At 39.4% G+C, this 17,580-nt stretch overlaps 1 protein-coding gene across 2 annotated transcripts in view; it reads right to left on the bottom strand.

Annotated features, from left to right (window-relative positions):
* The window catches only part of slc9a5 (solute carrier family 9 member A5), a 41,341-nt gene that overhangs the window by 8,481 nt on the left and 15,280 nt on the right, over nt 1-17,580 (bottom strand). For both annotated transcript variants that reach the window (XM_017458360.3, XM_053676743.1), the window contains exons 4-10: nt 13,178-13,256; nt 12,216-12,393; nt 9,708-9,928; nt 6,102-6,304; nt 4,390-4,479; nt 3,402-3,472; nt 1,802-1,928 (exon numbers count right to left, since the gene is read on the bottom strand). In XM_017458360.3, the coding sequence (XP_017313849.1) occupies nt 1,802-1,928; nt 3,402-3,472; nt 4,390-4,479; nt 6,102-6,304; nt 9,708-9,928; nt 12,216-12,393; nt 13,178-13,256 (969 nt within the window). The remainder of the gene's footprint in view (nt 1-1,801; nt 1,929-3,401; nt 3,473-4,389; nt 4,480-6,101; nt 6,305-9,707; nt 9,929-12,215; nt 12,394-13,177; nt 13,257-17,580) is intronic.

Genomic DNA, 17,580 nt, shown 5'->3' with positions numbered 1-17,580 from the left:
CGTGCTCAGAATTAACCAATTGCATTCAGACTCAACCCTCGTCCCTCCAAAATGTTTCGACTAAAGGACAAAATAAAAACATACCAGGGAGTCTGCCAAGAGACCTTCAGCATCATTAAAGGAGCTGCAGGAATAATCTCGCGTCTTCTTTACGCGTCTGGGCTATGGGGTAGGGTGAGAAAGAACATCCGACCCCACCGGAATTTTACCAAAACATACATGCAATCACCCCACACCAATTGGCAAAATGACTTACGGTCTGATGAGACTAATGTAGACCTTTTTGTTTTAAGGTCATAATTCTAAAAGGTATGTTTTGCACAAAAACAAGAGAGACTGTCACCCAAAAAACACCATGCCCATGGTGGTGGCAGCATCATGCTGTGGGGCTTCTTTTCTTCAGCTGGGACTGAGGCTCTCTTGCCAAGATACAGGCAATCATGAATAGTTCAGAATACCGAACTATTGTAGCACGAATCCTGCAAGCCTCTGCCCGATAAATTTCACCTTCCACAACGATAACGACCCAAATCCAGTGAACAAAGGAACGGCTTCAGAAGATGAAGAAGATCGATGTTTTGGAATGGCCCAGGAATAGCACGGAAATCCCAAAATCCTACTGAAAACCTATGGAATGGGTTACCCATGGGCGCATTTTTTCAAGTTAGAGTGGAATAAAATTGCCAAATCATAACCAAAACGAGTCTGTATTACAAGCAAAAGGTTCTTTCAGTAAATGTTATCTGAAGGGTTTCCCCTATGTTTCTATGGGTTTTTCACTTGAATTTTGTTAGTCGTTATATCACGTTAAAGGAGGAAAGAGATCGGACATTATTTATCTTGACTTCATGTTTTTACATTGCAAAAACCTGCTCATTTTAACAGGCCTGTGTAGACGTTTTAATATCCATTTTTTCAATAATACACAGACGGGGTAGTTTATTGTTAAAGAAATCAAATGTAAGATCAGTATCGGGTGGAAGTGATTTTGCGAGACAGGCCATGTGAAGCAGAGCTTTGCTCTTCCCTGTAATGAGTCTCCTGAAGTAACTCATTCCCCTCAGAGGACTAATAACAAATCTGAATACCAGCACTGACACTGATATCACCCTCCAGAGGCTCTCTCTCTCTCTCTCTCTCTCTCTCTCTCTCTCTCTCTCTGATGTCAGTGTCCTTGATCAGTATCTTGCAGTGCCCCTGTTCAGGTAGCAAACTCATGCAGTGAGCCAGGGGTGGCAAAGACACTTTGGCGTCAGTGTGGACAACAAAGGAGAGGATTATACTCTCATCTCCGGAGCCTGAGAGACAGATCACAGAGACTGGGAGATTTCAGAGCCTTCTTTTACTGATCTCAACATCTCTAGTCAGCTCTAATTAGACACGGAAAAATCAGTCTCATTTTTGTCCCGACAAAGATAGAGAGAGAGAAAGAGAGAGAGAGAGAGACACACACACACACACACACACACACACACACACACACACACACACACACACACACACATTCTATTAATCCAGTGTTTCACAATTAGTGTTAAAGACAAATAATGCTGAATAACAGGTGAGTGATTTGAGCGAACACATGGAGAGAATAGAAGACCGCAAACAGCATGTTGATTTATTGGAGTGGAGCGCCACTTAGTGGTCACGAGACACAATGCAGCAGAATTCGCATTTGGGAGTCAACATGCCAAAAAACTGTCTGTGATTTCACACGTCAAAAAAGACACATCTCGTTTCACATATACCCGTACTATAAACAACATCCCTGACTGATGACTAACGCTGACATGATATTTACCTGATCGATGACACTGATAGCGTCTCTGATGTTGATTTTCTGGTACGCCTCCCACAGCTCGCTTTTATGGTACACAGATTTGCGCATCAGCAGTTTACTCAGATAGTTTTTATCAAACTGTTCCCATCTGCAAAATAACAATGCAAACTCCAAGGTCAAATTCGGTTAGCATTTGTGTTATTCATCCTTAGAGTGTTCTTTAAAGAAATGCATCAGTGTTTTTTCAGTCTAAACTTCATGTAATATATATATATATATGCATATATGTCACTACCGGTCCAAAGTTTATGGACACTCAACAGAAATGTTTCTCATGATCTTAAAAACCTTCTGATCTGAAGGTGTATGATTAAATGTGTGAAATCGGTGTTGTAGACAAAAATATAATTGTGCCAACATATTCATTTCTTTCTTTTTTAGAAAACGAACATTTTATTTACAAAAAAAAAAATTTTTTTTGGAGCAAAATATTCTGAAAAGCAGCCAATAAGTGTCCAGCGTAGGTGGGAACTCCTTTAATACTGTTTAAAAAACATCTCACGGGAATTCCTCAAGAAATTGGTTGAGAAAATGCCAAGAATACATTTCTGGAAATTCTAGGCAAAAAGGGGGTCTATACACACACACACACTTCAGTTAGACCCTTATTTCTCCGATATCGTATCTAGTATATATCTAGTATCTCGTAACTTCTTTGTTTTGAACAATTTACCAGGACTAAAATGCCAATACCTGATATGTATTTGCAATTTTATTTCAAGTGCCAAACAAAAAACTGCTATAGGGACATGCTATTATAGGATACTAATCAATGTCCTCGTGTTTTGATGAAGCTGAGTAACTGTTACGACTCTGAAGCTGGTTCTTTTCCTATAGCAGAAGTGTTTATTCCTCTTACACCACAGTAATTTGCCAGCAATTCAGTTTTTAGTTAAAATAATGAACAACACATTGAACTTTTTATCTGTTTATATTTACATTTCATGTTGGATAAAACAAACAAGTTAGTTCATGTTATCAGTCACATTATAGCAGCTACAAACAGTTGTTCCATCACCAGTCACTCTTTTTCTCTCTTTCTTGAAGTGAATTAGGCAAAAACGCAACTTGTTGATTTACCTAGAAACCAGAAAGTGCAAACTGTATTGTCCCCAGGACTTTCCCGTGGTGGAAAACTTAACACTTGAAACTTGATTATAATGGAAATCTAAGGGACATTGTTGGGCCAAAAACAAAGACGCAAGACGCACATTTTTGTAAAACTTTGATGAATTCGTAACTCTAGGCTTTAACACATGAAAACCATGTAACCTTTGGAAAATAGTAAGGAACCAGAAGGACTTTTTACTCTAATTGCTCCATGTTAATGTTAGAGAACGTGTTAGAACGTTAGATAAAACTACATAAGAGCAGATTTGGGAAGACAATCTCTCATCATAATCTCTCATCAGACAATCTCTCTCTGACTCATCATAAGACATCATACGTAATTTGGAAGCTGTTTATTGACAACTTAAAAACTGTCCCTGGACTTCTATTCTAAATGTAATGAGACATCAGGTTTGTCTTTGTACAAACAAAAGGAACATAAAGCACTGACTTGTCTCTCCAGTGATGGTAACCATTCAGACCAGCAATGTCTTCCACTGCAGCTAGAATATGGTCAAAGGCCTGAAAGAGAGACGAAGATCGACAAACAGAAAACGCACAGCAATTAGAGCGCTCGTCATGGCTTTCGCGTCTGCCCCGACCTAGAAGATCTACATGATGTTTCATTGTTACTCCATGTTGGTTTCAATCAAACAGTATGACATGAGTGTCAAATCCCGAGAAAGCCATAGCCATTCATGGCTGTAAGTCCAAGAGAGCATAACAAGTCGTGCCCTCTGGGTGGGAAGGATCAAATTTTCTCTTTCCTGTTGGTTAGAGACACCCTGGCCAATCGTGGGCTTCTGTTAAGCACGTGTGATGTAGCAGTATGAAAAGATTGTGTTTAGGAGAACGTATGTGTAAGCTCTTGACCTTTCCCAAGCATTAGCTGTCATACAGTGTGGTAGAACTGGCTAACGGTTGAAAATAGACAACATTGAGCCTGATCTGGGAGAAAAACCATCCAACACATGCAACCATGTCAGCTTAGTCGAGTGAAAATGTTTCTGCTTCGAATAAAAATAATCTCTTTTTGTCATGCAGTGATTTGGTTGTAGTTTCTACATGCAGCAGGTTTCTCTAAGCCTGCATGCAGGGGGCTGTGTGACATTCAGAGTGCGGAGGACGATGGGGTGCTGAAACCCCCTCACCGATTCCTAAACAGACCGGCACTAGAATGAGAAGATGCAGCTTCGTTCTCACTCCATGCGCCTGTGTGTTTATGTGTGTGTGTGTAGCTAGGGGCACAGCACACTGGCCAAAAGAAGCTCTTATGATTAATTCATTGCTCTGAGACAGTAAGATCAGTATCGCCACAATGCTGCTACAAGGCACAAATTTCCACAGCAAGCTCAAAACTACTGGGATACAAAAAGAAAGAAATGTAGACAGACAGACAGACAGACAGACAGACAGCAGTCTAACATGCACTGACTTACACGCTCATGGATCTCTTCATTAATGGTAGGTTTTCTGTTAGTGCTGCGAGGAACCTTGAGCCATTTAACCAGAGGCTTGATAGTCAGACCCTGTGTGATGTAGGGGAAACAGCAACAGGAGAAACATCTGGAATAAGATTTAGCTTCACTCAATATTTATTCTTACTTCAATTATACCTGCTCACACTCTGGTAATTTCATTGAAACATGGTAAACAATTCTTAGTAAACTGTTATATCAGAGCAAACCAGTGACTACATTTCCCATCCTGCACTGCGGCCGACAAACATGGCCGCCATGGACTGTACCTCCCAGAACACTCATTCATTCTAAATCACACACACCTGCATCCAATCTCACACACACTCACAACCACAGTATAAAGAGACTGTTTGAACACAATGAACACAAAAACCAGAAACAAGATCAAAGAACATGAATCAAAACGAGGAACAGGGTACAAACGCTTGGTATGGTGATAACATTCAATACTTCGCAAAGTCATTGTGTTAAAGGTGGACCGATAGTGGATTTTATCGATACCGATAGCTAAGTTGAAAATATACTGATAGTAATATATAACTATTAATAAATATTAAAGTAAATAAAATATATACATCCAAACTGAACCAAAACCCCAATAACAAATAAAAATAGAGACATCCAAAATGAATCAAAAAACACTTCAAATAACACAACAAAATTTATCAGCGATAGCTTCTATTTCGCCTCCAGAGGTCGCTCTCGTACTGTATAATGACAGCGGACCCTTCTCCCGCAACTGGAAAAAACTATCGGTGTGGATTTTTACAGATTACCTATAGCAATCGGTTATCAGTGCCGATTAATCGGCAAAACCGATCGATCGGTCGACCTCTAGTGGAAAACGTCACTCCTTCCATAAATAAACACTCATTACTCGTTGCAGAAAACCTCACCATGTGAACGATTGTACTGTTTTATTTGTTAAATAACATGCTAATTATTAGCCTCAGGTTATGTGGAACATCAAATACACAATTCCCTGTGAATGAGCTGTTACTATAGAAACAATAATGTATTAGAACAAGGACATTAATAAATGTTGTTACTCTGATATAGCGGGGGTGACGGGGTTGGTGATAACATGAAGTCGTAGCTTGACAGATGCTAAAAAAACTGCATGTTTCTGACTAACATCCAGAGACTGCTATAAAACTAGCAGCTAGTCATTAGCGATAAACAGGCTTATATTTTTTTTTTATGGTGACTGAAAGCTCACTCGTTTTTATAATGATGCAAAAATGCAAACTCATCAGGCCAAAGGCAATTCAAACACGCACACACGCACACACGCACGCACGCACACGCACGCACGCACACGCACGCACACGCACGCACACAGTGAAATAGAGTGAAGAATACTGGCATATCAGTTTTTTCCCATCTGATACTGGCACAGACCAGAAGCAGCACTCATTCACACTCTCTCTCTCTCTCTCTCTCTCTCTCTCTCTCTCTCTCACAGACACACACACACACACACACACACACACATACACTCACAAGACATTGTAATAAATCCCCTCGTTCATCATAATTACGATCAACAGACCGGTGGCAATCACAACAATTTATCAGCATGCTGGTGTTGCAAGGAAACTGATTACCTTCACACACACACATACACAAACATATAAACGTGTTTACATATACTGAATATAACACAATACCTGAAACATGACCGTGAAGAAAATCACAACGATGGTCGTTGCAACAAAGTAATCCTTCGCCTTCACATGCTCCGCGTCCAGTAATACCACCAGGGCAAACGCTACTGCGCCTCTCAGGCCGCCGTACGACATCACCACCTGGTCAATCTTTTCCAGAGGGACCAATCGAAACTTGTTCAGAATCCAGGTCTGTCCGACTACACCTGGAAGTGTACGGCAATCACACATTACGCTGACAATAATGGCAAAATGATCGCCGACTGAACGATTGTGTCACAGGTGGAGCAGCAATGCTGGGGCGTTTAAGACTGGACACTTTATTAGAAAGTAACTGCTTTATCCTGGTCAGGATCAAGGTGGATCTAGAGAACGCTGGGCGTGAGGTCGGAATACACGCTGGATGGGATGCCAGGTCATCGCGCATGCAATTTTGAGTAGCTCATCCACCTACTAAACGTTTTTGACGTGTAGAGACCTAGCATGGAAATCCATACAGAGAGTAACCCGAGTTCTGGACTGAACCAGGGACCCTGGAGATGTGAGACCAAAACGCCACCCCCGTGTCACCTATTACCATGTTGGTGCACCTTGTAATACAGTCAGAGTCTATGTCATCATTTTTCAATGTATGACTTGATTTGTGTACCCTTCATCAGTGCCGGTTTCTGTCTGCTGTTGCTTGAATATTATGGGCTGCTGGATTGTTTCTAAATACAGCAGTGACATTTAGATGTTTAAAAATCCCAGCAGCATTGCTGCGTGCACACACACACACTGACAGCTAGACAGACACACACACACATACTGATAGACAGACAGACAGACAGACACACACACACACACACACACATACACACATACTGACAGCTAGACAGACACACACACACACATACTGATAGACAGACAGACAGACAGACACACACACACACACACACACACACACACACACACACAAACCACCACCCAAATAATATCTGGTCTGTATTGAAGTTCCAGAATGTTCTCTATAGCTGCTAAGGTTATGCATTGCTATTACTCACTATCCCATATTGCGAAGTTTGCTATATAATCAATGGATTTGTAATCCCTAGACTTTTTTCCCCCCGTAACATTAGACTACTTTAGACAAAAGATGACAAAACTGCTGAGCTTGGAAGAGACGCTGTGCATTTCTGCTAAAGATGCTAGATAACAGGAAGCATCTGGACGTTAACTGGTTTCTCCTTAGAGTTGGGAACTACGAAAGCTTATAACAAGCTAGATACACTCACTAACAAAGAGGTATATGAAAAGCTTGAGAGAATGAAGTATGTTTATGCTAATTTCCGACGAGTAACCTGCAGTCACGTGCAAAGAAATGCTGTGGAGCAAAGATGCCTTCGAAAATAATCAAATGAAATGTTTCTACTTTAAAAAGAAAAATACTATAAAGAGCAGTAAAGAGTAATAAATGAAACAAAGGCAATATTTGGTGTGACGACCCTTTGCGATAAAATTTCTTTTTTTTAAAAATTGTAGTCTAAGGTACAGTTTGTGCCGTTTTATAAGGAAATGAGCTGTAAGTTTTATTGAGCATCTTGCAGAACCAGCCGCGTTTCTTCTGGAAACTGTCGCACTTGCTTCTTATTTATATATATATATATATATATATATATATATATATATATATATATATATATATATACAGTGAGGGAAAAAAGTATTTGATCCCCTGCTGATTTTGTACGTTTGCCCACTGACAAAGAAATGATCAGTCTATAATTTTAATGGTAGTTGTATGTGAACAGTGAGAGACAGAATAACAACAAAAAAATCCAGAAAAACGCACGTCAAAAATTTTATAAATTGATTTGCATTTTAATGAGGGAAATAAGTATTTGACCCCCTCTGCAAAACATGACTTAGTACTTGGTTTAAAAACCCTTGTTGGCAATCACAGAGGTCAGACGTTTCTTGTAGTTGGCCACCAGGTTTGCACACATCTCAGGAGGGATTCTGTCCCACTCCTCTATGCAGATCTTCTCCAAATCCTTAAGGTTTCGAGGCTGACGTTTGGCAACTCGAACCTTCAGCTCCCTCCACAGATTTTCTATGGGATTTAGGTCTGGAGACTGGCTAGGCCACTCCAGGACCTTAACGTGCTTCTTCTTGAGCCACACCTTTGTTGCCTTGGCCGTGTGTTTTGAGTCATTGTCATGCTGGAATATCCATCCACGACCCATTTTCAATGCCCTGTCTGAGGGAAGGAGGTTTTCACCCAAGATTTGACGGTACATGGCCCCGTCCATCGTCCCTTTGATGCGGTGAAGTTGTCCTGTCCCCTTAGCAGAAAAAAAACTCCAAAGCATAATGTTTCCACCTCCATGTTTGACGGTGAGGATGGTGTTCCAGGGGTCATAGGCAGCATTCCTCCTCCTCCAAACACGGCGAGTTGAGTTGATGCCAAAGAGCTCCATTTTGGTCTCATCTGACCACAACACTTTCACCCAGCTGTCCTCTGAATCATTCAGATGTTCAGTGGCAAACTTCAGACGGGCATGTATATGTGCTTTCTTGAGCAGTGGACCTTGCGCGTGCTGCAGGATTTCAGTCCTTCACGGTGTAGTGTGTTACCAATTGTTTTCTTGGTGACTATGGTCCCAGCTGCCTTGAGATCATTGACAAGATCCTACCGCGTAGTTCTGGGCTGATTCCTCACTGTTCTCATGATCAATGCAACTCCACGAGGTGAGATCTTGCATGGAGCCCCAGGCCGAGGGAGATTGACAGTTCTTTTGTGCTTCTTCCATTTGCGAATAATCGCACCAACTGTTGTCCCCTTCTCACCAAGCTGCTTGGCAATGGTCTTGTAGCCCATTCCAGACTTGTGTAGGTCTACAATCCTGTCCCTGACATCCTTGGAGAGCTCTTTGGTCTTGGCCATGGTGGAGAGTTTGGAATCTGATTGATTGATTGCTTCTGTGGACAGGTGTCTTTTATACAGGTAACACAGGTAACTCCCTTTAAGAGTGTGCTCCTAATCTCAGCTCGTTACCTGTATAAAAGACACCTGGGAGCCAGAAATCTTTCTGATTGAGAGGGGGTCAAATACTTTTTTCCCCTCATTAAAATGCAAATTAATTTATAAAATTTTTGACGTGCGTTTTTCTGGATTTTTTTGTTGTTATTCTGTCTCTCACTGTTCAAATACAACTACCATTAAAATTATAGAATGATCATTTCTTTGTCAGTGGGCAAACGTACAAAATCAGCAGGGGATCAAATACTTTTTTCCCTCACTGTATATATATATATATATATATATATATATATATATATATATATATATATATATATATATATATATATATATATATATATATATATATATACACACACACATACACTAAACCCTGCTGTTATCTCCTACACTCCACTCTCGGAGCTTAATTCTGTTTATTAAAACACTAACACTGTAACAAATTACAGACTTTTGAGCTGGTGATTGATTTGACATCACTATCTTTCTTCCACCACCCAATTTTCCACTGTCTTGCTTAGACTCCTACATTAATTGGAATCACTGAAGACAAAGCCTGTAATAATTCCTTTCAAATAATGACTCACCCATGGCTCTGAAGACAAAGATGAATATGAGAGTACACATGATTAGGCCAGTATCCCAGGCCCATTTGGACTTGTCGACAGCTGAAATGCCAAGGAAAATGAAGATGATGGTCTCAGCAATACTGGCGAGAGTCTTCATCGTGTACTTGACGGCAGTGCGGGACTTCTGGGATATGTTGGCCTCCACATATTTGTTGCAGCCAATGCCACAGAAGGTCATTCTGTGGTTAGAGGAAGTGCATCAATTCATGCTGAAATAAAAATGATAACATCAGAAAAAGTCGCCTAGATTGTGTTCTGCCTCTCTATTAAATTGGTTAAACCTCTGCAATAAACATTCGGGGGAAAAAAAACCTGTATAGTGGGAAATCAATCTCTGCAACCTGAGAAAATTGTTTTACAAATAGTATTCAGACCCTAAGACCTGTCATCAGCGATACATTGATTTTCTGCCTTAGTAGCATTTTACAGACATTTTGTTCACAGTCACCGAAGCAACAGACACTACTATACAGTCAGTTTCAGATCTATTGACACCCTTGGCAGGTAAATAAATAAATAAATAAATAAATAAATAAATAAATAAATAAATAAAGATTATGAGAAACATTTCAGTCGAGTGTCTCCAAATTTTGACCGGTAGTGTGCATGTATGTAAATAAATATATATATATATATATATATATATATATATATATATATATATATATATATATGTGTGTGTGTGTGTGTGTGTGTGTGTGTGTGTGTGTATATATATATATATATATATGCTGTAATTGCTAAATCTATTTACATTAAAGATAAGAAAATAAATAAAGAGCAATATCACAAAAATGTCACAAATAATGACACCCCTACAAGTTGTTATAAACAAAATGCAACTGAAGCATGTTCCCATTTATATTCTACTTTTAAGTTAATCAGTGTGCCGATAATTGTGACATTGTTCCACCTGTTTTCTTCCATATTTGATCAGCATGTGGTTTTGTTAACAAACAAACAAACAAACAAAATCTTAGAATATAATTACAGTTACATATGTCATTCACAAAAACATCTTCACCAAGGGTGCTAATAATTCTGGACCTGACTGAATTATAGACAATTAACATCTACAGAGCCTCTTCAGCAACGCAGAGTTCAATGCTCTAGTGGAGGGGGCAGGAATGTTAATATGAGAAGACGCTTGCATCAGAATTAGTCACAATAACATGCGAACTGACTTAAAGAAGGACACGTTAGCCACGCCGCTGTCTGACGTGACTGAATATGAACACTCCACCTCAACTCACTCCGCGCTGATGCTTCTGTTTGGATTCTTCATCATGTGGCAATCAGGCGTATATATTGCCATGTAACTCCAGTGATGTAATGTTTATACAACAGTTTTACAAAATTGTCATATATTTACACCGAGAACAGCTTTATAAATGCATCGATGAGTTTGTTGTCTCTGTGCTGAGTCACACGTGAAGACTGAACGAGATGGAGCTTGGCACAGAAGCGCAGATCTTAACACCTACTCTGGTTAGATTCGATTTCAAATTTCCATTCATTATTCAACTGCCAAACTGCAAGACCAAGTAAGTGTATAAACTACCATAAGGGGGCGCTCGAAACATTTTCTGAACTGAATGATAAAGAATACCGAACAAATATTTCACCAGGAGCTCACAAACTTTATGTCGCTCATGGAATCCTTTAATCAGGGACGACTCCTTAAGGTCCTCTTGGATATTTAGGATTAATTGGGTTAACCGTGTAATTCTTTCACCCATAATCTCAATACAGTCATGTGAATAAATAAGTACACCCCTTGGAAATCGTTGGCTTTTTTGGTGTATTTGGACAAGCAAACATTTTGATCGTCTTTGAAACAGCGCCTATTAATTAATCACAATAGATGTGATATTCTTCTGTGGAGTAAAAAAGTAAGTACACCCTTGGCCTTAGAAGCTAGTATTGCCCCCTTTAGCAGCAATATCTTCTTGTAGGCAATTCTTGTAATCTTCCTGACCAGGAAAAGTGGTGACTGAAGATGAATGAACGTAAATAGTAAATATCACTCACTGCATGTGCTCTTCATTGTATATTGTATACAATATTTGCAATTTTATGAAGGGTGACAATAATTCTTATACTTACTGCAGTTTATTTGGAATGTTGTATATTTCACACAGCACTTGACTCATTTTTGTCTCCCCTTCATCCCCGACCTTGAGTTTTTCACTGTCTTTGCACATTAATCTTCTTTTATTCGGCTCCATTCACCTGTCTCTGTGTCACTCTCTCTGGCATGAATCACTCTGCTCTTCACATTACTCTTAAATTCTCATTCAGTATTAGATGAGTCATGACACATGCACATGAGACACATTTTCACTTATAACATTTAGAATTCGTTTTTTTGTGTGCGTGTGTACAAGAGAGAGAGAGAGAGAGAGAGAGAGAGAGAGAGAGAGAGAGAGAGAGAGAGAGAGAGAGAGAGAGAGAATCTTTACTTACGAGAGAATAGATGAGAGAGAGAAGAGTTCAGCTGTGAGGTAAGCCAGATACACAAGCAGGAAGACAAACAGCGGCTCAATGATGCGCACCCTCTTGGTGAAACGAGTGATGAAGGCCAGGATAACAGCAAAGATCAGTCCCACCAGCGTCCCACCGACGCTGACGATGAAGAAGGAGGCTGAAAAAGAGCATAACTTGAGTTTCACAGCAACCAATACAGGAACAACACGACCCCCGATTTTCCTGTTAGTAAACTTGTTTTACATGAACAAGCACTTTCTGTGCCATGAGCTATGGGCTTCGAGTTCGTGCTTATCTTTCAGCATCATGCTTGGACTTTTTGTCATCTCAAGGCAAAGGCATATTATTCTGGTTGAAAAAGACATTTACAAGCTAGAATTTCAAAACTGACTTCATAATATTCAGACCTAGTGAGATATGGCTTGTAGGTGTAGAAATGTGTCTAAAATAAAAATAATAAAGTATCCTTGTGTTATTATTATGTAATAGTTATAGGAAAGATTCCATATTTAAAATAATAGAGGTATAACGGAATCATTTATAAAGCTGGGTCAATTAGGATTTACCCTTTGTAACTAAAACAAGTGATTCCTTTTTTTTTTTTCTTACAAAAAAATGTATTAAAGTGTATGCTGACTACTCAAATCCATGCCAAAATGGTCATGAACTTCCAATGAAAACAGCTCTGACACTCTCACACTGAAAAGGCCACAAATATCAGTCTTTTAAAACATGTTCGCCTTAATGCAACAGTACGTTGTATGATTATATGCATAATGTACGATATACAAGACTGAAACAACTGCATTAACTTTCTTACCTCACAGTGAGCCAATAAAATTTGATTTATTAATATCAGTAGAAAAAAAACAAACACTTGGTCCGCTTGGTTTGTCTAAAATTCGATTTTTAAATAGAACTATAGAGGAAACTGAACTCACCAACACCTTTAAAGTAGTCTGCTGTTTGGACATTTCCTGGACCCACCTCTACAAAGGAGATATAAACCTTATACAACACCTGCAAAACAGACACAACATTCACATCAAGTCTTTTCAACGAAACGTATCGGTACGTAGGATAACATCGGCTTGAAATACTGGATTGATATCGGATTAGATCTGACATATTTTCCAATCCAAGCGACGTATGCGATGCTGTGAATGCGTGTGATTTTTGACTGACAGAAAACTAATCTTGCATGTGAATATGTGACATGACCCATCTGAAAGCAGTCTACCATTACGTCCCTAATGATTTGCATTACATGGCAACAGAAGCTTGCAAACAGATGGCCCGATTACTGCAAAGATGTCAGAATCAGATCGGTATCAGGTACTGGCTGATACTCAGAGCTGGAAAAAATGCACAAATTATTACGAATGATGAGTTTTTCTTCATTTACACAGAGCAAACCTTTGGAGGTCAAAGTCAAGACCAAAGAAAAAAACATTGGAGACCAGTTAACAAGTCCTTGTGAGTACAAAGCTGATGTTTCCCCATGTGTTATACAGACACGGAAGGCTTAAAAAGCCAACACACTTGTTACAAGTAATGGAAAGTTGGGAGGATGGGAAAATGAATAGACAGATGAATGGATTGGTAGGTAGATGGATAGATGGATGGATGGATTGGGTTGTGAATGTATGAAAGGACAGCAGTTTTAGGTAAGAAGAAAAGCACTTATCCGCAGTTCTCACAGCATGTTTTCTGCAGCATAAGGTGTATGTATTGTACGATTTACTTTCCAGGTCATATGACTCATAGGCAAGAAAGACCACATGCTGGTGATAAAGCCTCAACCTGAGGCTCAGTGGACCTGCACATGAACCCATTAAAGGCTCAATTCCACCACAAACTGACTTAAATCTAGTATTACATTAATGCCAGCCAGTCAGGTTAATAAGATCTGAAGTTGGCTCCCACACTTGGCTCACACACTCTGCCACCTTTGCTGCCTTGATATTAAACCACTCCTCATATCCGCAAAAGCATGTTTACTGTGTTTGCTACAGTGTTATACTCCAGTTATACGTCATTTTCACTCCTGCTCTAGAACAAGTGCATTGTTTAGACACTGACTAGTGCAAGAAACAAAACAAAAAACAAATAAGCTTTGACTCATTCCTCATCATTTCAAGCATTAAGGCTTTCCAAACAATGCTGCTAAACTGTATAGTGTGAACGCTTGCAGTCAAATAGCTAAATTAAATAAATCCTAATTAGGACAGTCATGTAAATTCCACAGTCACGCTCGATATTAGAAACCTAATCAAATAAGCCAGGCTACCGTTCTCTCAGTAATCTTAATTTGGCTCAATTTGGATGGAGATGGAGTAATAATCCCATAATGCTCCATCACACAGCCAATAATGTGCAGGTTCTCATTCCCTAAAGCTATGTGGGAATCTACTAAGGAGGTCAAAGTTCTCTGACTGCAGCTGCATTAACTTTACTAATCTCTTAAGTGAAACAGTGGACTGAGCAACAAACATTGTTTGTGTGTGCGTTAATAAAGAGTGCTCCTATGGAGTTTAGATTCTGAACTGACATTTAACGATATAATTAAAGATTTTGACATTTTAAGCAAAGATTGTTTTATTAATATTATTATTAGGTTTTTAGGGAGTGAGAACTGGGACAACGCCCTGAAAACAGTTCATTTTTCTTTAACTTCCCAAGTCTGATTATGTCACTCTGTCTATTAGCAAACGAAAGGATGGATCATTTTGCACAGCAGTGGATGTTTCAATGAAAATGTGTATACATGTGCTAAAGACAACGTAGCATAAAGACCCAGGGACTTAGGTCTGTACTCATAATATTCCAAATCGGACCTCAAATCGGGAATATTGAAGGCGTTTCTTAGCCATGGTGGTTGGGGTGGTGAGGTGGGACAATGAGAGCAAATTAAGGTGAATTATGTAGAGAACAGTCAGGAAAGTCAGAGATAATAAAAGGTTTCCTAACATAGTGTAATGATCGGCTATGATGATGTCATGTGGGGTCAAGGGGCGTGGTCGCCGCCCTGCTCTCTCTCTCTCTGTGACCTCCACATCGAGTGCTGACAAGTGGTCTCATGTTAAGGTACCATTTCTGGGATGTTTTACTTGGTTAATCCTCTTCTAATGACCGACCTGTAACCATGCGTAAGCCTATAGTATCCTGCGGTGTAATAAATGAAGAACAGCACTTTCACTTTGTGTCCGGCTGAGTTATATTAACATTCCTGAGAAACCCGTGAGGGTCTAGCCGGATCCTTACAATAGCCCTGCAGACTGCAACTGGTGCTTTTGAGAGTGAGATTTCAGGTCAGAACAGCTGACACCTTTGTATTGAACCCTTAAGCAGACATAAACCAGGCGCTTGCGCTGCTGGAGTCGTACCTTTAATGATTCATACCTCCTGAGGATATTATATATTAAAGCCTCTGATGAGCATCTGCTCTTGGTATTTGCGATTTTTGTAATTTAATCCATATCAAAGCAGGGTAAATGGCTCAATCACAAGGCACCATACTGTGTTTTGATCAGCACAACAAAGTTTATGCGCACATTAAATGCATTTAGTCAATGTTAAAGCCAGCAGAGTAACATGATTCATTGTGTTGAGGCTGGTGGTAGTACAGACTGGCTGTATAAAAGTACCCATAGCTACAATGAGATTTATTGGGTGAATTAAGAATTCACAGATTGACTCAACATTGTGTAAAATAAAGCTGTCCTTGGACCACTCTCACCCTGGAGTCTGAGGATAAAATGCACAACATGCTGCCAATATTTCTTCAATAGTCTCAGTAGTAGAGGTATTTAGTAGGACCCTGTGGAGTGTGTAGATTTGGTACAATATTGCTGTAAAAAAAACAAGTCAAAATTAAGTAAATATGAAGATTTTTTAATGCTTTTCACATTACCTTATCATATCAGTAGCATTATAGCTGAGGATTAGTGTGTAATCAAGCCAAAACAAGCAGCAGGAAGAAGCAATGTCAACTAACAATGACTGAGAACTGGGAGCATTTATATAGTCAGGTCCGTAAATAGTTTATATATATACATATATATATATATATATATATATATATATATATATATATATAAAACATTAAAGTGGAAGTGGGCAGGACACGTAGCAAGAATGAAAGACCAAAAATGGACGTTTTATATATATATATATATATATATATATATATATATATATATATATATATATATATATAAGCTTTTTTTAAAGGGACTCAAAGTAATTGGACAGTTGGCTGCTCATTTGTTCCAACACCAGGTGTGTTTTATTCTCTCATTATTCAACTTACAATTAAGCGGATAAAAGGTCTAGAGTTGATTTCAAGTGTGGCATTTGCATTTGGAATCCGTTGCTGTTAACTCTCAAGATGAAGTCCAAAGAGCTGTCACTGCCAGTGAAGCTAGCTATCGTTAGGATGAAAAATCAAAAACATGCGCATCAGAGAAATAGAAACAACATTAGGAGTGGCCATATCAACTATTTGGTCCATTCTTAAAAAGAAAGAACGCGCTGGTGAGCTCAGGAACACCAAAAGACCTGGAAGACCATCAAAAAGAATGGTGGTTGATGACCGAAGAATTATTTCCTGGTGAAAAAAAAAAAAACGTTCCAGATCAAGAACATTCTCCAGGAGGTAGGCGGATCTGTGTCAAAGTCAACGATCAAGAGACACCTTTACCAAAGTAAATACAGAGGGTTTACTACAAGATTGGAGACCAGGTAAGCCTTAAAAGCATACCACCTCATCTTATGGCATGGGCATGCATGACTGCCAGTGGAACTGGTTCCCTTGTATTTATTAATGATGTGACTGCTGACAGACGCAGCAAGATGCATTCTGAAGTGCACAGGGCTATATTACCTGCTCAGATTCAGCCAAATGCTTCAAAATTCATTAGATGCTGCTTCACACTGCAGATGGACAACGACCTGAAGCATACTTCGAAAGCAATGCAATGGTCACCTGACCTGGATCTTGCTGAAGGCAAAACACCCCAAGAACAAGCAGGAACTAAAGACAGTTGCAATAAAGGCATGGCAGAGCATCACCAGGGACGAAACTCAGCGTCTGGTGATGTCTATGTGTTCCAGACTTCAGGCAGTCATTGACGTTATGTTTGCACATATAGAAAACGCTGTAATTCCTACAAGGTTCAGTCAGTTTTGGGTTACAGTCTGAATTTTTTATTTCAACTATGATATTCTGTGGTAGACTGTTGAAATAGCATTAACTCTGTCAATGTCCAGATCTTTTCGAAGCTGATTGTATAATATATACTGTCTAATTACCATTTCATTACATTCATGTTTTTCACCTACT

Source organism: Ictalurus punctatus, chromosome 27 (assembly GCF_001660625.3).
Source record: "Ictalurus punctatus breed USDA103 chromosome 27, Coco_2.0, whole genome shotgun sequence".
Classification (NCBI taxonomy): domain Eukaryota; kingdom Metazoa; phylum Chordata; class Actinopteri; order Siluriformes; family Ictaluridae; genus Ictalurus; species Ictalurus punctatus.
Note: the sequence above shows the minus strand (reverse complement) of the source record. Positions and strands in the feature narration are given on the sequence as shown.